Below are 25133 nucleotides of genomic sequence, written 5' to 3'. Positions count from 1 at the left end.
TCTTACAGCTCAGGTGGGGAGAAGCTCTTGGGTAAGTAGAATCCAACACTTGGCGGGGGAGGGGGGGTTCCAAACCCCCAGTGCTACCCCACTGCCTCGGTTTCCCCATCTGGGAAGCAGGGATGACAAATAACTAACATGGGAATGAAATTAACTATGTTCATAACATACTACATAATGCAGGGGCGCCTGGGTGGCTCAGTCGTTGGGCATCTGCCTTTGGCTCATGTCACGATGCCAGGGTCCTCCAGATCGAGACCCGAGTTGGGCTCCCTGCTTGGTGGGGGGCCTGCTTCTCCCTCTCCCACTCCCCCTGCTTGTGTTCTCTCTCTCTCTCTGTCAAATAAATAAATAAAATCTTTTTTTTTTTTAAGATTTATTTATTTATTTGAGAGAGCGAAAATGAGAGAGAGTACATGAGAGGGGGGAGGGTCAGAGGGAGAAGCAGGCTCCTCGCTGAGCAGGGAGCCCGATGCGGGACTCGATCCCGGGACTCCAGGATCATGACCTGAGCCGAAGGCAGTTGCTTTAACCAACTGAGCCACCCAGGCGCCCTAAATAAATAAAATCTTAACAAACAAACAAACATACTACATAATGCAGCCTGGGGGTACCTGCCTGGCTCAGCTGGTGGCGTGTGCGACTCTCGGTCTCGGAGTCGTGAGCTCAAGTCCCACATTGCAGGTAGAGGTTACTTAAAAATAATAATAATAATAGGGGTGCCTGGATGGCTCGTCACTCAAGCATCTGCCTTTGCCTCAGGTCATGATCTCAGGGTCTTGGGATGGAGCCCTGCATCAGGCTCCCTGCCCAGCGGGGAGTCTGTTTCTCCATCTCCCTCTGCCCCTCCCCTGCTTGTGCTTCCTCTCTCAAATAAATAAATCTTATAAAAAGAAAAAACATTTAAGGAAATGATTCAAAACGTTATAAAGATGGGCACCTGGGTGGCTCAGTCTGTTAAGCTTCTGCTTTCGGCTCAGGTCATGATCCCAGGGTCCTGCCTGAGATTGAGCCCTAAGTGGGGCTCCCTATGTCGGGTTCCCTGCTCGTCAGGAGAGTCTGCTTCTCCCTTTCCCTCTGCTCCTACCCCTGCTAGTGTTCTCTCTCTTGCTCACTCTCTCTCTCCAATGAATACATAAAATCTTTGAAAAAAGTTATAAAAATAATAATGTGGCCTGGAACATATTGGCTGCTCAATAAATGTTACCGATTTTTTGAAGAATTTATTTTATTTATTTATTTATTTTAGATTTTGTATTTATTTATTTGACACAGAGAGAGAGACAGTGAGAGAGGGAACACAAGTAGGGGGAGCGGGAGAGGGAGAAGCAGGCTTCCCGCCGAGCAGGGAGCCCGATGTGGGGTTCGATCCCAGGACCCCGGGATCATGACCTGAGCTGAAGGCAGACGTTTAACGACTGAGCCACCCAGGCACCCCTTATTTTTATTTTATTAAAGATTTTAGGGGTTCCTGGGTGGCTCAGTCGTTAAGCGTCTGCCTTCGGCTCAGGTCATGATCCCGGGGTCCTGGGATCGAGCCCCACATTGGGCTCCCTGCTTCGCAGGAAGCCTGCTTCTCCCTCTCCCGCTCCCCTTGCTTGTGTTCCCTCTCTCGCTGTCTTTCTCTCTGTGTCAAATAAATAAAATCTTAAAAAAAAAAAAAAAAAAGATTTTATTTTTAAGTGATCTCTACAGCCAACGTGTGGCTTGAACTCATGACCCTGAGCTCAAGAATCACAGGCTCTACCCACTGAGCCAGGCTGGTGCCCCTAAATGTTACTTATCATTGTACTTGGCTAAGTGGGTAGTAAATATTTCCTCATGATAGTCCTGCAGTAAACTGGGGACCAAACCTGTAGCACACAGTAGGTGCTCAGACCACCTGCTGGTTAGAGGGGGCTGTGTCTTGCCGTTCTGGGAGGGCAGTGGTGGTGCCAGCTTGCCTGTTCTGGCCACGTGCCAGGCCCCATTTCTTAGGGAACAGGAAGCAACTTTAGGGAATAGGAAGTAACCTCCTCAGGTGATGATTAACTGCTCAACCATTGTCTTCACTGGCCTCTGGTCTGGCAGGAAGACATGGATCCTCTCCTGCCTCAGCCTGCCACTTTGGGGGTCCCTCCCCACCTTCTGGGAGCACGCTGTCCCCAGCTTTCATCAAACCTTCATCATTTCCTAGCTGCTAAATGTAGCTCAATGAGGTCTGGGCAGGGAGTCTGGTCTTCTGCCCTGGCTCAAGATCTGGGGGAAATGTATGCACAGAATCAGGAGGGCTTTGGAAAGAGGGACCTGCAGACATGACATTTGAGCCCCTGGACTCCATGTCTGACCTCAGGCAAGGCGTGCCCCCCTCTGGGCCTCAGTCTGTCTACCTACCTAATTCAGGCCCCTCCTCACCATTTTCCTCATTCCTTGTTCAACTTCCACACTTGTCTCCTGTGTGATTTAGCAAATATAAGATATAGGACACCCCTTAGATCTGAATTTTTTATTTTATTTTTTAAGATTTTATTTATTTATTTGACAGAGAGAGACACAGCGAGAGAGGGAATACAAGCAGGCGGAGTGGGAGAGGGAGAAGCAGGCTTCCCGCCAAGCAGGGAGCCCGATGTGGGGCTCGATCCCACGACTCTGGGATCATGACCTGAGCCGAAGGCAGACGCTTAATGACTGAGCCACCCAGGCGCACCTAGATCTGAATTTTTGATAAAGAAATATTTTAATGGTATCTATATAACATTGAGTTACAATTTTAACCATTTTAAAGAACTATGAATCAGGTATTTCTATTTGATGATATTTATTATTAATTATATTTTTACTGTTGTAAAATATACATAACATAAAATTTACCCTTTCAACCATTTTTAAGTGCACAGCTCAGTGGCATGAAGCACACTCACACTGTTCTGCAACCACCCCCACCCTCTGTCTCCAGAACTTTCTATCTCCCCAAACTGAGACTCTGTCCCCATGAAGCACGGACTCCCCACCCCCTGCCCCAGCCCTGGCTCCCACCCTCTCCTCTCTGTCTCTGTGGACAGGACTCCTCTGGGGACCTCCTGGGAGTGGGGTCCTGCGGGATGTGTCCTGCTGTGTCTGGCTTATTTCATTGAGCATAATGTCTTCAAGGTTCATGCATGCTGTTGGATGTGTAACAAACAATTTTCTAGTATAGGCATGTCACAAATATTGCATGAGACAAACAGAACATACTTATACTGGAAAGGTATTTGTTGTGTATCTGCAATTCTGATTTAACTGGGCACTCTGAATTTTATCTGACAATTCTACCTTCTAGTCCTTCTTAGCCCGGGAAATCATTTTTAGACACAGCTTTGTTGATACATAATTTACATACCCTAAATTTCACCTGTTTTAAGGATACAATTCAATGAATTTCATTGTATATTTGCAAAGTAGTAAGACCATCACCACAATCTAGAATATTTCCATCATCCCAAAAAGAAACCTCATACCCCTTTGTATGAAATTATAAATTTAACTCTGGATTCCTGGGTGCCTGGGTGGCTCAGATGGTTAAGCGTCTGCCTTCGGCTCAGGTTGTGATCCCACGGTCCTGGGATCGAGTCCCACATCGGGCTCCCTGCTCCTTGGGAGCCTGCTTCTCTCTCTCTCTCTCTCTCTGTCTCTCATGAATAAATAAATAAAATCTTTAAAAAAAATTTTTTTAACTCTGGATTCCTACCCCTAGCTCAAGGCAACTACTTTCTGTCTTGAAAGATTTGCCTTTTTTGGACATTCCATCAAATGGCCTATGATGTTGGAGAATATGTGACCTTTTGTCTGGCTTATTTCACTGAGTATAGTGTGTTTGAGGCTCATCCAGGTTGTAGTGTGTGTCGGTGCTGCTTTTCTTTTCATTGCTGAATAGTGTTCCTTGTAAGGATATAGCACATTGGTTTTATCCATTCACCTGTTGATGGACACTTGGGTCTTTCCACTTTTTGGTTGTTGTGAATCATGCTGTGATGACTATTAGTGTACAGATATTTGTGGGGAATGTGTTTTCATTTCCCTTGGGTAGATACCTAGGGATGGAATCGGTGGGTCATGTGGATAAGTCTATGTTTAACTTTTTTTTTTTTTTAAGATTTTATTTATTTATTTGACAGAAAGTAAGAGACCACAAGCAGGGGGAGCAGCAGAGGCAGAGGGAGAAGCAGGCTCCCTGCTGAGCAGGGAGCCCGATGAGGGACTCAATCCCAGGACACCAGAATCATGACCTGAACTGAAGTCAGACGCTTAACCGTCTGAGCCTCCCAGGCGTCCCTATGTTTAACTTTTAAACAAAAAAGTCTTTTTGAGCTATATTTCATGTGCATAAGGATGTATCTTGAGACTAAAGTATTATCTTTGTACCCTGTGATCAAATCTCTCCAGTGTCTTCCCAGGAAACTAAAGTAAAAGCCAAACTTCTCACACATGTTCACAAGGCACTAGGATAGGTCCTCCATGGACCCCTATAGCCTTACCTGTCTGCCCCACTCACTTGCTCCATCCTCTCTAGCTTAGACGTTTGCATTTGCTATCCCCTCCGCCCTGAGTGCCCTCTCTGCATCCACTTCACTCTATTGGCCAATCTCTATTAACCCTGCGAGTCTCCAGTTAAACTACATCCTCCAGAAAGCCCTTCCTGGTCCCTCCCCCACTACTCAGCATTTTCTTAAGCACTCTGGCTCCTTGTACTTCGAGTTCCTACCAAGAGTCCTCCTTAGAACGAAATTAACAGAGCAGGTAACAGCATCTAGTGCTCCCAGTATTTCTCATGGCCAGGCACAGTTTACAGCGCTTTAGGGGTGATGAAGTCGCTTAACTTTTACGCCCCCCCTAAGATTGGTACCATTACGAATCCCATTTTATTTTTTTTTAAAGATTTTATTTATTTATTTATTTGAGAGAGCAAGAACGAGAGAGAGAGAGAGCACATGAGAGGGGGAAGGTCAGAGGGAGAAGCAGACTCCCCATCGAGCAGGGAGCCCGATGCGGGACTCGATCCCGGGACTCCAGGATCATGACCTGAGCTGAAGGCAGTCGCTTAACCGACTGAGCCACCCAGGCACCCACGAATCCCATTTTAGAGGTGGGTAGACTAAGGCACAGAGGCTAAGGAATTCGGCCACGGGGTGCGAAACACATTTTTCTTGAAGGAACAGTCATATCGGGTATCTTGCGGCTCCCGCACCCGGTGCTCAAAACCTTTCCGTGAGCGAAGAAGTGAGTCCTCGGTGCACTCTGTGGCTGTTTATCCCAAGAACGCCCCACGCCCCGCCCCTTCCCCGAGCCCCACCCCTCGGACCGGCAACGGCGCGTCCCTATTTTGAGTTGAACCTCTATCACATTATCCAATGGCGAAGAGCTGCTGAAACCCCGCCCCCCGCTGTAGCCAATGCCCGCTCCTTACCTTGAGGCCTTCTGGAGTGGTAGCCAATGGCCTGCGGCTCTCTGTTCAGCCCCGGCTCCGGGGAGCGGGACGCCTTCGGTGCCCCGCCCCCTACGTGGATTAGGCCTTCTTTCGGTGGCAGCCAATAGCCTGCCTCCTACTTAAAGCCCTCCTTCTGTGGAGGTTCATGGCCCTCCCCTCTGCCCTAGGCCCCGCCCCGAAGAAGCCTGGCGACCCGCCTAACCACTCCCTGAAAGTCTCCGTTTCCCTCCTCCCATCTTTCCCCTTTCACCTCCCATAACCTACGCCCCGCTCCCATTAGGCCTCTGGGTCACGCCCCTTGGCTCTACCCGTTACCCAATCCCGTTAACTTGCTCAGCTCCAGCCCCTATTCTCATTGGTCCCCGTGCTCCTCTATCCCCGCACGTGGTCCTGAGCGACGGCGTCTCCCGCCCGTGAAGGCCGGAGGGCGGGACTTCCGGGGGCGCGCAGTCCAATAAGCACGCGCCGGCTCTCTGCCCAGGCGGTCGCCCCCGCCCCCTCGGCGCCCCTCTCCCGCCCCCGGCTTCGCCTCCCGCTGCCGCCGCCGCAGCCGCTGCCGCTGCCGCCGACGCCGCCGCTGCTGCCGCCGCTTTCTGCGGCCTGAGCCTCCCGCCGCCAGCATGCCGCATGCCTTCAAGCCCGGGGACTTGGTGTTCGCCAAGATGAAGGGCTACCCGCACTGGCCGGCCCGGGTGAGGCCGCGCGGGAGATGGGCCAGGCGGGGGGGTGGGGCAGTAGGGGCCCGGGCCTGAGGGACCCGCGCGCCGGGGGTCGGGGGGGTTCCCCGAACCCCAGGGACCCGCACAACAGGGGTCTGGGGGTCCCTGGGCCTGAGGGACCCGTGCGCCGGAGGCCGGGGGGGGGTCCCCGAACCTCGGGGACCCGCACAACAGGGGTCTGGGGGTCCCTGGGTCTGAGGGATTCGCGCGCGGGGGGTCTGGGGGCTCCGGGTCTGAGCGACCCGCGCAACGGGGGCTTGGAGGGGGTCCCCGGGCCTGAGGAAGCTCGCGCCGGGGGCCTGGGGGTCCTGGGGCCTGAAGGACCCCACGCCGGGGGTCTGGGGGTCCCGGAGCCTGAGGGAGCCCGCGCCGGGTGCCTGGGGGTCCCGGCGCCTGAGGGACCCCGCGCCGGGTCTGAGGGCCCCCGGGCCTAAGGGAACCCGCGCGGGGATCTGGGGGTCCCGTGGTTTGAGGGACCCCGCCCCGGGGGCCTGGGGGTCCCGGTGCCCGAGGGAGCCCGCGCCGTGGGTCTGGGGGGTCCCCCGGCCTGAGGGAGCCCGTGCCGGGCGTCTGGGGGTCCCGGAGCCTGAGGGAGGCCGCGCCGGGGGTGTGGGGGCCGCCGGGAGGCTCAGAGCCAAGGGAGGTGGGGTTTCGGGGACCTGGGGCCTGAGGGGGCAGGGTTCAAGTTTGAAGGAGTTGGTGGTGTGAGGAGAGCTGAGGAACACGGGGTTTAAGGAGAGGAATCCCAGTGACGTGAAGGGGGTGCCTGGACTGAGGATCTGAAGATCTCATTGTGCGGCCCCAGGCCATGTGTGAGGGGGGGCTAGAGATGAGGGATGCAGTAGGGAGAAGGGTTGAGGGTTAAGGCTCAGCGGGGCTGAGGGAGGCTAGGGCTGGAAATGGGGCCGGGGGCTGTGTTCACAGGGTCACGAGCTGGGAGGACTCATCTGATAATGTGGGGTGTCAGGGACCAGAGCTTGGAATGAGACTTGTTTAAGGGATCCTGGGGGCTGGTGCCCTGTGAGGAGCCCCTCCACACTGCTCTGGCAGAGGAGGCTGGCTGGGGTGTGAGGTTGAGGGGGATCTTGGGGTGGTCCTCCCTGATACTTGAATCAGATACCTTTTCAGGCTCAAGCCCCAGAGAGAGAGCATCTGAGGGGAGGGGTTGAGCCAAGGGGACTTTGGGGATCCCGTGTAGAAGTGGAGATCCAGGGGACCCAGAGGGTCCGACGGGTGCAGGGCGTCCTGAGTCTGGAAGTCGCAGAGTGCCGTTCCAGGCACTATCCAGGGCAGGCCAAGTGTGGAGGAGGGACCTGGATGTTGTCATCCCCAGGTCTTAGGGATAAAGTTGCCCCAGAACCTAGGCTGGTGGAATATGCATGACAGGATTGAAGGAATTTGGGGGGTGGGGGGTGAGAGGCCCAGGCAGCAGCAGGGGGCATGGGAAGGATGAGGCTGGAACTGAAGCAGCACAGGAGTTGCCCAGGCAGTATTGTGAGATGGCTGGAGATTTCAGCCTTGCTCCCTGCTTTGGACCCCCTCAGGGTGGGAGTAAGTAGAAGGGCATCACGCAGAGCTGGGGGTCTGGGTGCGGAGAGGCTGCCACAGGAGGCCAGGAAGGGACACTGGCTAGGCTGTCCTGGGAACAGTTGGAGCTGGTGCTGCTGCTAGGATATCTGAGCCTCAGGCTCAGAGGCGGGTCCTCGGTGAGGCCAGAGCAGAAGCCAGGCCTGGAGGCGTGGCAGGCTAGTTCTCAGGGAGATGAAGTTTGGGGAAGCTTCTGTGCAGGAGTGGGATGCTTGGGAAGGATGCCAGATGCCCAGGGACCAAGGACTTTGAAAAGTAGCCCAGAGAACTGGGGAAGGTAGCTGGGTGAGGGGTGGCAGGGAAGGTTCCAGTAACCCCCAGGCATAGTAGAGGATGGGAAGGGATTAATGGGGACCAGAAAACTCACTTTAACCTGATGTGCTCGGGCTTATTTTCTTGGGGGGACTCTAGAGCCATGAAACTTTACAGGCACTTCCCTACTTTCCAGAGTACCAGCTTCTCTCTCTCCTCTGTCCCCCCTCCTGCCAGCTCTGTAAGCCCGGAACATTTCCAAGCGCCTGATTGGAAGTGAAGGGGCTGCTAGCCTCCTGTGGGGAGGTGACTGACAGCTGCCGGGGCCCATGGGCCTGTAGGGAGAGGGTGGGACTTCCTGGATGCTCAGGGCCTGTCTCCTGCAGCCCACCCCCCACCCTCTGCATCCTTGGAGGCTGCCAGCTGCAGCCTCTGGGAGACCCACCACCGACCACCGACCGCCTCTTTGCGGGAGGGGTCCCGTGGGAGGGTCCTGGGAATGTAGAGAAACTGAGCTTGGCCCCCTCTCCTGGAGCTTTGCTCAGGTGAAGCACCTACCCTGGAGGCAGAGAGAACACTCTGGGGGGAGGGGACAGGTACGCACAGAGGGGGGTTTCCTGGAAGAATGCAGATGCCAAGCTGGAAGGTGATGTGTCTCCCTCAGTCGAAGGCTCCTTTCCTCCCAGCATGCTTACCTCAAGTAACTTAGCTGGTTTCTTGCTGATTTCCTGGGTCAGTGGGTGAAAGTGTCCCCCAGCCACCCCCTGACCTGCCTCTCACTGCAGATCGATGACATCGCTGACGGTGCCGTGAAGCCCCCGCCCAACAAGTACCCCATTTTCTTCTTTGGTACACACGAAACGTAAGTGTCTGCAGGTGGGGCTTGATTTTCCCACCTGGTGCCTCCTGGGGCCTCCTGGGTGGCCTGACTCACCTGGGACTGGCCCCATGGTTCCTTTCTCCAGAGCCTTCCTGGGACCCAAGGACCTGTTTCCTTACGACAAATGTAAAGATAAGTACGGGAAACCCAACAAGAGGAAAGGCTTCAATGAGGGATTGTGGGAGATCCAGAACAATCCCCACGCCAGCTACAGTGCTCCTCTGGTGAGTACCTGGGGATGGAGAATGACTGGTGTGGTGTCTGTGGAGCCCAAGTCATGCCTGGTGCGTGCACGAATTGGGCGCCACAGGTGGTCTTAGCTTGTCTCATAGGAAAGGAGCAAGGGCTCATCCCCCCTTGGCACTGCTGACTGTTCTCTGTCGGGGTGTCCTGGGGCGTCCTGGGCACGGTGGGGTGAGTAGCATCCCTGGCCTCACCCGCTCCATGCCTGCAGCGCCCCACCCCACCCCCGTCCCCGAAGTCATGACAGCCATACACGTCTGCAGACATTGACGAGTACCCCTGGGGTCCTGGAGGGCTAGAGGACCACCCCTGGTGAAACCCAGTGCTCTGCAGTTAGCTTGGATTTATAATAGCGTTATTACAGCTCTTAAAAAGTCTTTTGTATTCTCAGAAAAAAAACTTCGTTCTGTCAGTAACACACCTCCCTTCCCCCGTTATTGCCAGATTTTAGGCTTGAGAAAAGGCTGTGGTTAATCGATGTGAGAGTTCTTGCTTAGATGGAAAAAAGTGCCAAGAACCACAGAGATGACATCTCAGTGGCAAATCAGTGTCAGGAAATGTTCAGGGAAAGAAGGAATTCAGAGAGTCGAAGTGAAATTCATGGAATGCCTTGGAAGGCTGCAGAAAGGTGGCAGAGAGCTACCTTGCTCTGGGCATTTTGGGAAGAGATGCAGATGAGGGGAGGCTGGGCTGGGGTTCTCTGCTCTGCTTTCAGCCACCATTTTTTGGATTTCTGCAGGAGGCGCAGGGACGCAGAGTAGTCTGGCTTCAGGAGGGGTGGGTGTGAGGTTGGCTGGGAGGCCAAGCAAACTACAGGGGGCAGAGCGTCCTTGCTGGAGAAGAGGGCCTGCGGCCTGGTCTGTGGGGAGGGACGCAGGAGGCAGACAGGGTCTGGTGTGTGTGAGCTCAGCCACCACTGATCCGGTAGGCACTGCGTATTGAGGGACCAGTAGTCCAAGATGGAGCAGACCCACTTCTGGCGTCCTGGGAGCTCACAGTCCAGAATTCAAAGTTTGCTCACCAGATGTCTCTTGAGCACTGAGGGTTTGGCACCCCCTTCTCAGGGGGCCAGGCTCACATTTAGTGGATGTTGGTGGTGGTCTGCTTTTACCTCCTCAGGTGGGTCTAGGAGAAGGAGGTTCCCCCTCTGCTGCCCACCGTGTCTCCCGGCTTTGTGGCTGAATGGGTCGGAAGGTCTTCAAGACAGTTGGGTTCTGTGTGATCCTTTTCTGGTCCTAGCTCAAGTGCTGTTGGTTACGTCCTAAGCTTATTACTGCTGGTGAATCATCATTTAAAATTTATTGCACACCCACGGCTTGCTAAGTGCTGTGTAGATGCCTGCCCTCGAGGAAATAAACTCAAAAATGGTACAACCTTGACATTAAACTGGCCCTACACAGACTTCCCAGGTTGAGAAGTAGCTGTTAAGTCTGAGAGCTTGTCTTGCTCTTTGGTTCTCTAACGCGCCTTTGGCTCCACACTGAAGGTCTGTTTAAGATGCAGATTCATGGGCCCAACGCATGGAAGTTTGGGTTTCAGGAGCTCAGGCCAGGGACCCCTGAGGTGTTCCTTACCACACGTCAGCCTAGATGTTTCTGATGGAGCCAGGCCACAGGCACGCTTTTAGAAGCAGCTCTGTGTGGGTACCGGAGCGGTCTCTTTGTTCAGCCTTCAGGTTTTTTGTTTCTCTTTCCATCTTGAATGGGAATGCAGATTCGCGGTGCAAAATTGAAAAGATACGAAGGCGCGTAGGGAGAGTGGGCAGTCGGCCCTGCCTCCCGGTCACTCTGCTGCAATGTCCTGTCAAGATAGCCATAGCTACTCATTTCTTGTACATCCTCTGAGGTTCTGTATTCCTATGAAATCCTACACAGCTTTCCCTTCTAAAGCATAGAATTCTTAATTTTGCTTATTGATCTCCAAAATATATATATATTTTTAAATTTACTTACTTTTATTTATTATTATTTTTTAAAGATTTTATTTATTTATTTGACAGAGAGAGACACAGCAAGAGAGGGAACGCAAGCAGGGGGAGTGCGAGAGGGAGAAGCAGGCTTCCTGCAGAGCAGGGATCCTAATGTGGGGCTCGATCCCAGGACCCTGGGGTCATGACCTGAGCCGAAGGCAGACGCTTAACAACTGAGCCACCCAGGCGCCCCGTACTTATTTATTTTTAATAATCTCTACATCCATCATGGATCTCAGGATCCTGAGATCAGGAGTCGCACGCTCCACTGACCGAGCCGGCCAGGTGCCCCAAAATATATTTTGACTGTTGGTTTGCATGCAGAGAACAGACTCATTCTTTCCGACAGCCTTAACTCAGCTGATTCTTCCACTAAGAGGGGACAGCAAGCCCTGTTCCTGCATCTCCTTGCCAAGGCGGGAGGTGGAAAGTGATATCTGAGTGTGGTTCCAACTTCATTGTCCTCTGGTCCACACAGTAATTCTGAGAGTAGCCTGGGCAGGTAGTATCTTTTTCATTTTTCAGATAAGCAAACTGAGGCCCAGAGGGACCCAGTTAGAATCTGAGACCTCTTAGACATAGACCAGGGTTTTTCAGCAATTGTGGCTGGATCATTCTAGGCCGGGGTGGGGAGGGGTGCTCCTGGGCACTGTGGGGTGTTTAACAGCATCCCTGGCCCCCACCTACTAGATGCCAGGAGCGCCCCAGTTTCAGCAGCCTCAGGTGTCCCCAGAAATTGCCAAATGCCGGCAAGAGAACAAAAGTCGTTTCTGGTTGAGAACCATTGACTTAGAAGGATCCTAGAAATACATGCTTGTCCCTCGATAGAAGAAAAGGGACAGGGACCTCTCCACGGTTCTCAAGCTGGTGAGCATGAGCTAGGGCTAAAGCCTGAGCCTCCCATGTCCCAGGCTGGAGGAGGGCCCCGAGAATAATCTCTGCACCTTGGGCTGGGGTTAAGAGCCTTGTGGTGTGAGCACAGGGACCTGGGCTCGAGTCCCGGCTCTAGCACTTGCTTACCATGAGCCTTGGGGCTCCACATCGCCTCTCTGAGCCTCAGTCTCCTCATTTAAGACAGAGGGTCATGGTAGTGTCTGCGTCTCCCAGGGTTGCTGGGGGGAGCCCCATGAGCAAGCGCACATCAGGCACCTACCACAGGCAAAGTGCTGAGCAGGTGATGAGGTACTAATTTCAAATGAGGCCAGGCTGGACGTGACCTTCCCACTCCACCTCTGTCACCCCCCTGATCCATTAAGGCACTGAGAGACATGAATGCTCACCTCCCTCACCAGACCATTGGGCTCGGGATGGTTGGAGGTCGGCTGGCTCTTAGCCTGTGTCTCCTGGTTCCTCTCTGTGCCCCATGCTTCTCTGTGTGGACCGGATTTCCCCAAACTTTTGCCAGCAGGCAGTTAGATCCCATGGGCTGACCCAGGAGATGCAGAGTTCCCGGCTTTACCTACAGGCACAAGGTAGGGCCAGTCACTCACCTTCCCAGAGAGTCCGTTTTCCCAATCGTGGGACAAGCCCGTTTGCCCCAGCCACCTGGCCGCACGTGAGAGTCACGAGTTGGACCCCAGTTAGTTGGGAGCTTGGCAGAAGCAAGGAGGGGTTTTAATCAGCAGTAGCTGTGTCCAGTGGCCCGGGCCTAAAGGCCAGGGCAGACCTGGCTGGTATCCCGCCTCTGTCGCATAGTCGCTATGATCCTGAGCTGTCACGCCACCTTTTCCTCAGCTGCAAAACGAGGGTGACAGTTCATACCCAGTACACCCAGAGAGAGATGGTGAGCTTGGGGCAGGGGCTTGCTCTGAACCAGTGCCAGCCCTTACTGCAGCTGACCCTTCTGCGGCAGAGCCATGGGCCTAGTCACTCAGCCTCCAAGCTGCTGTGCCTCCCTGCCATGGAGAACAGGGCTCATGTCTCCCTGCTCCCCACCAGGGCTACCGTGAAGAGAACCCGCGCCCTGGTGCAAGGTGTGACGACGTCCATCGAGAAAGCGACATTATTCTCTCCTAGCGTTTGAGGTTTGGGGCCTGACCTACTCTTTTTTTTTTAATAATTTTTTTTTTTTTAAGATTTTATTTATTTATTTGACAGAGAGAGACACAGCGAGAGAGGGAACACAGCAGGGGGGGTGGGAGAGGGAGAAGCAGGCTTCCCGCTGAGCAGGGAGCCCGATGCGGGGCTCGATCCCAGGACCCTGGGATCATGACCTGAGCCGAAGGCAGACGCTTAACGACTGAGCCACCCAGGCACCCCAAACTCTTTTTTTTTTTTTTTTAAAGTAGGCTCCACACCCAACGTGGGACTTGAATTCACAGACTTGAATTCACAACCCTGAGATCAAGAATGGGGTGTTCCACCGACTGAGCTGGCCAGGTGCCCCACCCCTGAGAACTGATGAACTTTCTATTTCTATGAATTTGCACATTCCAGATATTTCACATAAATGGAGTCCTTATGTGGCCCTTTACCCCTGGCTTCTTTCACTGAGCGTGTTTTGGGGGTTCATCCACACTGTAACCTGTCAGAGCCTCGTTCCTTTTTATGGCAGAGTAGTGTTCCATTCTGTAGCCAGGCCGTGTTGTGTTCATCAGTAGGTGGCCGTTCGCCTTGTTTGCAGAGAATGTAGCTTTAAAAAGTCTCAATCTCTCTCATAAAAAAAAAAAGGGAAATCGGTTATTCAGTAAAGAAGTACCACAAAATAACACGATTAGGTTTTACACTCAGGCTCGGCTGTGCTGGGTACCCCAGGACTGTCGTGGGCGCCCCATCTTGTGGTACATTGTAGCTGTGCATTTCCTTGTCCCCCGTTAGCATGTGGGCTCCCCGAGGGCAGGGATGCCATCTGGCTCACGTCTAGCCCCTGCCCCTTTGCATGCTTGGGACAATTTCTCAACTAAAATGTCACACCCTCCAAGGTCCCCCCCAAAATGCACTTCAGAATACTCCTGCCCCTCCCCGATCCCTCGGCACCCACATACCGGTGCTGTCCTGTCTCCCCGTCCCCACAGTGTGACGTTATTCTGCCGCAGAGTCTCCTGTCTGCCTCTCCCACTAGACCGTAAACCCCCTGGGGGCAGGCACCATGCTGTGCTCGCGTGTGTGGGCTCACTGCCTGCCCCGCACGGCGCCCAGCACAGGGCGAGCTGGGAATGGGTGCTGTATAAGCATCTGCTGCTTCTGTGGCTCTTGTTGCCTGAGCGGGCACACTGGGTGAAACAGAAATCACAGTGCCTAGCAGGTCAAGCCTGGAGGGCCTGTGTTCATAACGATGAGAGTATTAATAATAGAAAAGTCAACTCTGGTGGACCTCTGGCCGGTCTGGGCACTGTCCTCAGTATGTCACATCCCACTTCTGCCTCATCCTGACCACAGCCCTGTGAGGCCAAAATGGTTCCATCCCCATTGCTCGGTTTGGGAAACTGAGGCACTGGGTGGCTAAATAACTGGCCCAGGGTTTGATCTGTAATCCTAGCACCCCCTGCATGTGTCATCTTGCCCTCCAGCCTCCATTCTCGGGGGCTTTCTGGGCCGCAGGTCCCCAGTTTGGAAAGTGAGGAGGCCAGACCCTGACATTTGAGACCCCGCCATGGGTTCTGTCCTCTGGGTCACCATCCTGATTTGGAAATCCACCCCAGCCTGATGGTGACTCATGGTCTGTGCCCCCCCCTCCCCGCCCCCCAGCCGGTGAGCTCCTCTGACAGCGAGGCCCCTGAAGCCGACCCGGCGGGCGAGAGCGAGGACGACGAGGTCCGGGGGGTCATGGCCGTCACAGCCGTGACCGCCACAGCGGCCAGCGATAGGATGGAGAGTGACTCAGACTCAGACAAAAGCAGCGACAACAGTGGCCTGAAGCGGAAGGCGGCAGCCCTGAAGGTAGGGTCGGGGCGGGAGCTCCTGGCCTGGGGGGCGGCAGGCAGCCCCCCCACCCCAGCCACGCCCTGGGCCTTCCTCCTCCCTCAGGAGGCCTCCGCCTCCGGCTGCCTCTGCCCCCTGCCCTGCTTTTCTTGTTTTTAATACGTGGTTTCATTCTGATGTATTTTATTATTTTTATTTGTTGTTCTTTTATATGCGTCATCTCATTAACCTTTATAATATTGCTCAGTAGATATTACCATTTCCACTGTGTAGATTATCACCTCGGGGAAGGCTGTGTGTTTAGCGCAGCTCTCTAGTGTGAAGGTGAAATGCTTTCCTGTATTAACCCGACCTTTTACTCAACACCAGCCAGACTGAACAGATGCTGGCAGAACTAGAATGCATGTGCTTGCTCTTGGCTTTTCCCTCCCAGGAGCCTCCTAGCTGAAATTATGCCCTTAGCCTGAATATGCAGATAATTTTTCTGCATGATTAACATGGTTTTTTTTAACACACTTTTTAAAAATCGAGATACCATTCACATACCACAAAACTCACCCTTCCAAAATACACAATTCACTGGTTGTTAGTACATTCATGGAGCTGTGCAATCACCACCACTGGCTAATTCCAGAACATTCCATGACTCCAGAAGAAACCCTGTCCCCGTCAGCAGTCATCCCCCATCCCTCCCCAGTCCCCAGCTCCCAGCCCCCACGTGCCCCCTTCCCATTCGTGGATGAGCCTGTACTAGACGTGTCACCCACGTGGACTTACCCCATGTGGCCTTCTGTGTCTGGTTCCCTCCTTGAGCGTCGTGGGCTCGGGGTCCGTCCCCGGGGCAGCGCATGTGGGCGCCTGGCTCCTGCTGGTGGCCATTTTCACGTGTTTGTCCGTTTACCGCCTGATGGCTGAGTGATGTTCCCATGTGTGGTGGGCGCATTGTGTGTATCCGTTTATCAGTTGATGGACATCTGGGTTGTGTCCACTTTGGCTGCTGGGAACATACTGCTGAGCACGGGTGTATGCGGATTTCTGTGGGGACGAGAGTGTTCGGTTCTCCTGGAGATAGTCTCTTTCGTGCCTTGTCTGCCTTTTGACTGCTTTTAAACATTCGGGTGCAAAATGAAAGGACTAGGATTTATCATCAACTTCTTCAACAGAGTAAGGCTTTCCTTTTATTATTTATAAAAATAACATTTGCTTCCGGTTCCATTCATAAGGGTCAGCCACGCTCGTTGTAAGTTGAAAGGTGTAAAAGGTGTGGAGCGGCTGTAGTAGAAAAGACCCACATTCCGTGGGAGGGCCTCCGTGCCGAGGACTGGACGCAACCTGACGTGTTTCTCTGCGATCCCGCCTGTGCCTCACACACAGGGCGGCTGCGTGAAGCCCAGAATTCCGGAATTGGTGATCATGTGTGTGAAATGCTGAGCATTTCTTTGTCCTTACGTCCGATATTAAGTAGTAGTCTTCAGCGGTTGAGAAGTAGTCTATAACATGGATGATTTCTAACCAATATATATATATTTTTTTAAAGATTTTATTTATTCATTTGAGACACAGAGATACAGAGAGAGAGAGAGCGCATGAGCAGTGGGAGAGGCAGAGGGAGAGGAAGAAGCAGACTCCCCGCTGAGTCAGGAGCCCGATGTGGGACTCGATCCCAGGACCCCGGGATCATGACCTGAGCCGAAGGCAGACGCTTAACCATCTGAGCCACCCAGGCGCCCTCTAACCAATATATTATTAAGACTGGTGGGCATTTAGGTTTTTCTCCAGTTTTTATAATGTAGTGGCATCATTTTCTGAAGTTCCCCACTATTTCTGTTTCCAGTTGCCGGGGAGGTTAAACAGAAATGTGTAGAAAATAGCCCCCCCAGCATGCCATCCCTTAGAGGTAAACCCCTATTTGTAAGTCAGTACTTAGATTTTTTTTTTTTTTTTTTGCCAGCTTTGCATTAAACAGATCTAAGTTCTTTTTTTTTTTTTTTAAGATTTTATTTATTTATTTGACAGAGAGAGACACAGCGAGAGAGGGAACACAAGCAGGGGGAGTGGGAGAGGGAGAAGCAGGCTCCCCGCAGAGCAGGGAGCCCGATGCGGGACTCGATCCCAGGACCCTGTGATCATGACCTGAGCCGAAGGCAGACGCTTAACGACTGAGCCACCCAGGCGCCCCAGATCTAAGTTCTTTTTACAACACCTTTAACCACGCGGGGGGCATTTAAGAGACCTTTTCCCTGGTAGCCCCCTGGCACTAGCACATGGCAGCTCTCCTTTCCCTGATCCGTGAGGAGCTGTGGTTTTCCGGTCGGGCCAGCTTTCTGTGTTCTCTCTTCAGTTGACATTAACCTGTTGGTGTGTTTCTGTGGATCCGTGTTCTGCTCTTCTCATCTATCCTCTGAATGGCTCCGTGGCAGACTTCCTTCATGAGGACGACACAACAGACCCTGACCCCAGCCCCGAGCCCTAGTAGCTCAGCACTGCCCGCCCCCCGGGGTCTGTTCTCTCTGGGGTTCCATGATCTCACTGCTCGGGGCCCCTCCCCACTGCCTTCCCTTGCACCCTGGCGTGTAGACATTGGGAGGGTAGGTCCTGGGTCATCTTAGTCCCCGCGATTCCTGCCTTTTTGTCTGGGGAATCTGGCCACGTCCCAGCTCTAAACGCTTACCGTGGAACTGCCTCGAGAGTTACTGTCGTAACTCTAGATTCCCTGAGTACCCCGGGTGAGAGTCCTGTGCTGGAGGGCTGAGAAGGGAGAGCATGCGGCGCCCCTAGACCACAGACGGCCTGTGATTCGAGATCATTCCTGGAGGCTGGAAGTCTGAGATCAAGGTGTCGGCAGGGCTGGTTCCTTCTGAGGCCTCTCCTCGGTGTGCAGACACCCCCTCCCATCCTCACATGGTGGTTACTCCATGTGTGTCTGTGTCCTGAGCTCCTCTTCTTAGGAGGACACAGGTCATACTGGATTAGGGTCCCTTCAGTGACATCATTTTAACTTAATTACATCCTTAAAGATCCCTGTCTCCAAACCCTGTTCCCTTCTGAGGTTGAGGGTCAGGGCTTCACCATAGGAATTTTAGGGGGACAGGGCCTGGAGCAGGGGAGATGCTCAGGTGATTGTTATTATGAGAACTGACACATTTCTCAGGTGTGACAAAACAGAGGGAAAATGTGGTGTACCTCAACAGTTGCCGGCTAGGAAGACCCAGGTCGTCCCTGGTTGAGATCTGTTTCTAAAGCTTGGTTCTTTCTTCATAAACATTTTTTTAAATTTTTTTAAAAAAATTATTTATTTGAGAGAGAGAGAGAGAGTGAGAGAGAGAGCATGAGAAGACAGGGTCAGAGGGAGAAGCAGACTCCCCGCTGAGCAGGCAACCCGATGCGGGACTCGATCCTGGGACACAAGGATCATGACCTGAGCTGAAGGCAGTCGCTTAACCAACTGAGCCACCCAGGCGCCCTTCATAAAAATTCTTCTGTTGGCCTCTTTGGGTGGACGTCAGGGAACGCATGAACCCCTGAAACTGAATTCAGACTGTATGTGTGCATGTGTGTATATGTATATTTTTGGTTTTTTATTGAGGTGAAATTTACATTAAAAAGTAGCCGTTCCAGGGGCGCCTGGGTGGCTCAGTCGTTGAGCGTCTGCCTTCAGCTCAGGTCATGATGGGGTCCTGGGATTGAGCCCCACGTCGGGCTCCCTGCTCCGCGGGAAGCCTGCTTCTCCCTCTCCCACTCCCCCTGCTTGTGTTCCCTCTCTCGCTATGTCTCTTTCTGTCAAATAAAATCTTTAAAAAATTTTTAAAAATAAAATAAAAATGAAATAGGGGGCGCCTGGGTGGCTCAGTCGTTGAGCGTCTGCCTTCAGCTCAGGTCATGATGGGGTCCTGGGATCGAGCCCCACGTCGGGCTCCCTGCTTGGCGGGAAGCCTGCTTCTTCCTCTCCCACTCCCCAAGCTTGTGTTCCCTCTCTTGCTGTCAAATAAATAAAATCTTTAAAAAAAAAAAAAAAAAAGGTAGTCATTCCAGAACGCGCTGCTCAGTGGCGTGTGATCCGTTCCCACCGTTTGTGCAGCCCCCACCTCTGTCTAGTTTCAGAGGGCATGCATATGTCTTTTTCTGGGGAAAGGATGCTTGGTTTGGTTTTTTCCTTCATTTTCTTTTTATTGTGCTAAAGTACACATAATATAAAATTTGCCGTTTTAACTGCACAGCTCCGCGGCATGAAGCACACTCACACCATCCTGTAGCCACCCCACCCTCTGTCTCCAGAACTTTCCATCTCCCCACACGGAGACTCTGTCCCCATGAAGCGCAGACTCCCCACCCCCTGCCCCAGCCCCCACCCTCTCCTCTCTGTCTCTGTGGACGGGACTCCTCTGGGGACCTCCTGGGAGTGGAGTCCTGCAGGATGTGTCCTTCTGGGTCTGGCTCCTCTCACTGAGCACAGTGTCCTCAAAGTTCAAGATCCGTGGGTTTTTTTTGTTTGTTTTTTTTTTTAAAGATTTTATTTATTTATTTGAGACAGAGAATGAGAGACAGAGAGCATGAGAGGGAGGAGGGTCAGAGGGAGAAGCAGACTCGCTGCCGAGCAGGGAGCCCGATGTGGGACTCGATCCCGGGACTCCAGGATCATGACCTGAGCCGAAGGCAGTCGCTTAACCAACTGAGCCACCCAGGCGCCCCAAGATCCGTGGTTTTTAATCAGATCCTCAAAAGGGTCCCTGCTGCCTCCCAAATGTTCCAGAACCTCAGCTCTTCTCCAGAGTGTGAGCGGTCAGGCGGGAGACAGCTCTGCTCCCACACAGGCTTTCCGATTGTTGATCTGTTTGGGCTGCTCCCCTACTAGATGTCGGTCTCAAAACGAACTCGAAAGGCCTCCAGTGACCTGGATCAAGCCAGTGTGTCTCCATCAGAGGACGAGAATTCAGAAAGCTCATCTGAGTCAGAGAAGACCAGTGACCAGGTGAGCAGGTGGCTGGCTCCGTGGGTGGGTGGGCGGGCAGGTGGACGCACACTTGGGAGCCGAACAGTATCAGCCGGGGGGCCCGTGCTCAGCCCCTTTCTCCCTGCCCAGGACTTCACCCCCGAGAAGAAAGCTGTGGTCCGGGCGCCTCGGCGGGGCCCCCTTGCGGGACGGAAGAAAAAGGTAGAGGTGTTTTGTTGTTGTTTTGTTCCTACCTGCCTGTCTGTGGGAAACCCCAAGAGATCCTCTCCGTGGTCACCAGGCACCGTCCATGGTTCGAGTCGGTCCTTTTTGGAGGAGGGTGGGTCACAGGCCACAGGGAGCCCTTGGGACCGCCACCTTCCACCTTCCACTTTCTACCTCTGCCTCCACTGATGGCTTCAGCCCCTGGTTCCTGAGCTCAGTGTGTGCAGAGCACTTCCCTGGGGCCGGACCTGCCACGCCCCCACCGCTCCTGAGAGAAGCGCAGAGGCCAGTTAGGGCGATGGGGTGCTAGAGCGCTGGCCTTGGAAGGGAGTGAGGTGCCCCGGGCCATAGTGTGTATTAGAAAGAGCTCTAACCGCTGGAGAATACAGTGGCCCTCCTTGCCCCCCCCCCAACTCTGCCAAGGAGGAGATGAGGCCTGGGGGCGTCACACGCCACGACTGAGCCAACGATCGGGGTGCTGCAGGCACCTCGGGGGCTGCCTGTGATTCCTGGCCAATGTGAGCGGTTTCTGGTTGGAGGGAGGCAGCTGTTGGTGTCGGGGGCTGCAAGGGGCACTGAGGCCTGTTCTTGGCCTGTGTTCCTCTCACCTCCATGCCCCGGCCTCTCCCAGAAGGCGCCCTCAGCCTCCGACTCCGACTCCAAAGCAGAATCCGATGGGGCCAAGGGCGAGCCAGTGGCTGTGACCCCGTCAGCGCCGTCCTCCTCATCCTCCTCCTCTTCCTCTTCCGACTCGGACGTGTCTGTAAAGAAACCTCCTCGGGGCAGGAAGCCAGGTAGGGTCCCGGCGGTGTGCCCCCTCACCTCCGGCTGCTGGAGGGGGTGCCCACATAGACCAGGCCACCCCCTCCTTTCCTGCAGCGGAGAAGCTGCCGCCAAAGCCCCGCGGGCGGAAGCCAAAGCCCGAGCGGCCCCCGACCAGCTCGAGCAGTGACAGGTGGGTGCGCAGCAACAGGCCGGTGACGGGCCGGGGTGGTGTGGGTTGGGCCCGGCCCTGCAGCCCTCTAACCGGCCCGCACCCCCAGCGACAGCGACGAGGTGGACCGCATCAGCGAGTGGAAGCGCCGGGACGAGGAACGGCGGCGCGAGCTGGAGGCCAGGCGGCGCCGGGAGCAGGAGGACGAGCTGCGGCGGCTCCGCGAGCAGGAGAAGGAGGAGAAGGAGCGGAGGCGCGAGCGCGAGCGCGGGGAGGCCCCGGCCGGGGGCAGTGGGGGCAGCAGCGGGGATGAGCTCGGCGATGAGGATGAGCCCGTCAGGAAGCGAGGCCGCAAGGGCCGGGGGCGGGGACCACAGTCCTCCTCTGACTCGGGGCCCGAGGCTGAGCTGCAGAGAGAGGTACGTCCCACTGGGGTGCGTCCCAGGCTCCTGGGGAGGATGGTGACCGAGGGGCTTCTCCCTGGCGCCCACCCTGCCCACCCCTTCCAGCAAGTTGGTTCCTGACTCCCACCACCTGCGTGCCAGGTGCTATGCTGGGGCTCGAGGGCTGGGGTGTTGTGGTAAAGCCGTGAATGTGAAACGGAGACCCTACCGTGAAGGAGTGGACATTCAAATGAGGGAGACGGGACAACATGAGATACGTTCCAGAGTGTTTATTGCTAAGGACAAGAAAGGGTCAGGGGACAGCAGCTGTCGAGTGAGGTTTTCTGTTTTAGGTAGGGTGAACCCTAAAGGCTTTAGTTGAGAAGATGCCATTAAGTAAGGATTGGAATGAAGTGAGAGGTGATCTGGGAAGATACCGCGGGGGGGAGTAGCACTCTAGACAGAAGGCACAGTCCATGCAAAGGTCCTGGGGCAGCACTGGGTCTGGCGTGTTGGAGGAATAGCCAGGAGGCCCATGTGGCTGGAATAGAGTGGGTGAGGAGGAGAGAGGGAGGAGGTGAGGGTAAGGAGGGGACGGGGCAGATTGTGCAGGGCCTTGGGAATCAAGGGGAGGACTTGGGTTTTTACCACAGTGAGTGGAGCCCTAGAGGGCTATGGGCAGAGGAGTAGGACCTGACTTGGGTGCTCACAGGTGCCCTGTGGCTGCTGCGGGAGGGACAGAGGGAGGGAGGGAGTGTGGGTGAGCGGCGAGCAGTTAGGAGGTCTCTGATGACTGGCAGTGACCATCAGGTGCCGTGCAGTCCCGCAGGCCTGTCCGCTCCCCGCTCTCCTGGCACTCACAGCCCGCCTGAATCTGAGCCTGACTTTCCAGGCCTGTCACCTTCTGGATGGGGTCTATGTGACGGGAGGATGGGGGAAGCAGGACGACACTCTTCTCGCCCTGTCTCTTCCTTTGAACAAAAAACGGGGACCAAGACCCCTGCCGCAGGAGGAATGTGTGCGGTGAGGCTGCCCCACCCATCGAGGGAGTGGTCCTTTGGGGCCTGAGAGGCTGCTGCCTGGGGACAGGCTGGACACAGGAGTCCTCCTTCCCTCGCATCCTGCCCGTTGCACCAGGTCCCGACGGTGCAGAGGTGGTGGCGGGAAGTGTCAGGGCGTATCTCCAAGGAGGAGAGCCCCCACTGCCCCCACTGCCCCCACTGCCCGCCATTCCAGCGCTCCCTCTCTCTGGCCGCCATAGGCAAAGAAGGCAGCGAGACAGTCACAAGGCACAGAGCCCGCGAGGAGAGCCAGCCAGAAGGAGAAGAGAGGGCGCCCCGAGGAGAGGCCCCGAGCCAGGTCAGCACCCGTCCTCCCTCTGCTCCCACACCTACCTGGGGGCCCACCCGCCCCGTGCTGGTCCCTGCGGTTCTCAGCCTCCTGGGGACCCATCAGCCCTCACCCCTTACGGGAGTGACCCGATGTCCGAGTTCAGTCTTGGAGATAGAGCCAATCCAAGAGTCCCATTCTGGGGGCCCCATCAGCTTACATGGGAACCAGTGCTCCAGGACTGCAATTCTGCCCCCAGAGGCACCACGCTGTGTCTGTGGTCCTCAAGCTGGGGGTGCTCCTGGCATCGAGGGGGGCCAGGGTGCCCCCCCAGAGAGTGACCCACCCGATGTCAACAATGCCGAGGGGAGGAACCGTCCCCCACACCAGTGGTTCTGAGACTCTGAGTCCGAGGCCCCCCAAGGCAGGGGACACAGCCCCTCTCCCTGCCCACTGGCCACGTGAGATTCCATCAGTGAGGGAGCCTGCCCGTGGAACTTCGGCAGCTTTTGCCAAGTAGAATGTCGAGTCCGAGCTGTGGAAACAGGCCGGTCATTGACAGGCGTCACATCGGGGCACCTTTCCGTAATTCGTTCACTCGGGTTTCCGTTAAGTCACCACCAACCCTCAGTCGTGTGTTCGTAATGATGCTGATTCTGAGACTTGATGTCGTTTACCAGCAAGAACCAGAGGGAGGGCTGCCATCCCTGGTCACTTCAGGTGACTGCCTAGACCAGGTCACGACGGGCCTGACCCCCACCCCTCCCGCTTCCAGGGCCCCCTGAGGCTCTCCCTCCCAGTGGCCGCGGATCCCCCACTACACACTCAGAGGGCGGCAGTGGCCGGGTCGGGGCTGCTGGATGGGAGTCCAGGGCGGGACTAAGGGGCGTGACTCCACAGGCCTGCGAAGGTGGAGCGAACCCGGAAGCGGTCAGAAGGCTTCCCGCCCGACCGGAAGGTGGAGAAGAAGAAAGGTGAGGGGCCAGGTCGCTGACAGGGAGGAGGCTGAGCCAACAAGGAGCTCGCTCCTGTCACAACAGCGGTGCTAGGGCAGATCCCCGGCCCTCTCTGACGAAGGGTCATGGGAGTCCGTCGGGCGTGGGGGGCCAGGCCCAGCGGCCCTTGCAGCCCCGCTCAGGCCCAGGTGTTGCATTCTCTCCTGGCCCCAGAACCTTCCGTGGAGGAGAAGCTGCAGAAGCTGCACAGCGAGATCAAGTTCGCCCTGAAAGTTGACAATCCGGTGAGGCCCTCGCAGGGCACCGAGGCCACTTCCTCCGAGCCAAGCGGTCCCCCTGTCCCTCGTGTCTGGAGCTCCCTTAGAAGCCTCAGGAAACTGAGGCGAATCCAGGGTCTTTGTTCTCCTGGGTGTCCTCCCCGGAGGCCCAGGTTGACCTCCTCAGGTACATTGCTTGGGGTCCCCAGCAGGTGGTGCCAAGCAGCCCTCCGAGTGCTGCATCCCGCCCACTGTTCCTGGGCTTCCCTGGCACTCCGCCTGCCACTCGGGGAGTCCCGCGGGGCCCCAAGGGCTCCCTCAGCTAGGTGCTGCCCCTCCTCACTCCCTCCCCACCCCACAGGACGTGAAGCGGTGTCTGAACGCGCTAGAGGAGCTAGGGACCCTACAGGTGACCTCACAGATCCTCCAGAAGAACACAGATGTGGTGGCCACGTTGAAGAAGGTACGGTGGGAACCCCGCAGTGGACGGGCTGGTGGCAGGCGAGGCAGGAGTCTTCCCAGGGAGCCTGGGTTCCCGGCCGCAGCAGCCCTCGGTCCGGGAGGACACGGGCGCACTGGCAGGCCAGAGTGCCGGGGTCCACTGTGCTGTGCTCGTGGGAAGGTGCTGCCGGGGGTGGTGGTGCTGGGGGCGGGCGTGTGGCGGGGGGTGAGACCAGCTGCATCTCCTGAGCCAGGCCTCTTCCGGGCCAGATCCGCCGTTACAAGGCCAACAAGGAGGTGATGGAGAAGGCCGCGGAGGTCTATACCCGGCTCAAGTCTCGGGTCCTGGGACCAAAGATGGAGGCCATCCAGAAGGCGACCAGAGCTGGGGTGGAGAAGGAGAGGGCCGAGCTGGAGAAGGCCGCGGAGGCGCTGGCCGGAGAAGAGGCTGCCACGGAGAGGGCGGAGGTCGAGGCGAGCGCTGGTGAGCAGGCACCACTCGGCTCTCCACTCCCCCCACCCCCCACCCCCCACCCCCCGTGGCTAGAGTGGCATGTTCCTGCTGGCACTCTGCATGCCTGGCTGTGTCCCCAAGGTCGCCGGGGCCTGGTGCATGCACGTACCTGAGCTGCTCATAGAGCCTTGGAGGCAGACAGCGTGGGAGGCCGTGCGTTTGTGCACGCGGGCCATGTGTGGGAGCATTGCTGGGACAGGCCTCGGGTTG

The 25133-nt window shown here is 55.5% G+C and overlaps 1 protein-coding gene across 5 annotated transcripts in view; it reads left to right on the top strand.

The window, feature by feature from the left end:
• The first annotated feature begins 5945 nt into the window (after window positions 1-5945).
• Window positions 5946-25133, top strand: part of HDGFL2 (HDGF like 2) — a 20422-nt gene continuing 1234 nt past the window's right edge. For 2 of the 5 annotated variants that reach the window (XR_010405825.1, XR_010405824.1), the window contains exons 1-14: window positions 5946-6135; window positions 8787-8863; window positions 8967-9105; window positions 14781-14972; window positions 19807-19923; window positions 20035-20106; window positions 20741-20903; window positions 20989-21064; window positions 21153-21462; window positions 22688-22785; window positions 23656-23729; window positions 23925-23995; window positions 24330-24431; window positions 24664-24893. Coding sequence is in view for 3 of the 5 variants with exons in the window: in XM_045863277.2 (XP_045719233.1) it covers window positions 6064-6135; window positions 8787-8863; window positions 8967-9105; window positions 14781-14972; window positions 19807-19923; window positions 20035-20106; window positions 20741-20903; window positions 20989-21064; window positions 21153-21462; window positions 22688-22785; window positions 23656-23729; window positions 23925-23995; window positions 24330-24431; window positions 24680-24893 (1777 nt within the window). In the remaining 2 variants the exon portion in view is untranslated. The remainder of the gene's footprint in view (window positions 6136-8786; window positions 8864-8966; window positions 9106-14780; window positions 14973-19806; window positions 19924-20034; window positions 20107-20740; window positions 20904-20988; window positions 21065-21152; window positions 21463-22687; window positions 22786-23655; window positions 23730-23924; window positions 23996-24329; window positions 24432-24663; window positions 24894-25133) is intronic. The other 3 variants (XM_064573053.1, XM_045863277.2, XM_045863276.3) reach the window with 3 other exon arrangements.

Source organism: Mirounga angustirostris, unplaced genomic scaffold (genome assembly GCF_029215605.1).
Source record: "Mirounga angustirostris isolate CCGP_5_RB_7025 unplaced genomic scaffold, mMirAng1.0.hap1 SCAF_1, whole genome shotgun sequence".
Classification (NCBI taxonomy): Eukaryota; Metazoa; Chordata; class Mammalia; order Carnivora; family Phocidae; genus Mirounga; species Mirounga angustirostris.
Note: the sequence above shows the minus strand (reverse complement) of the source record. Positions and strands in the feature narration are given on the sequence as shown.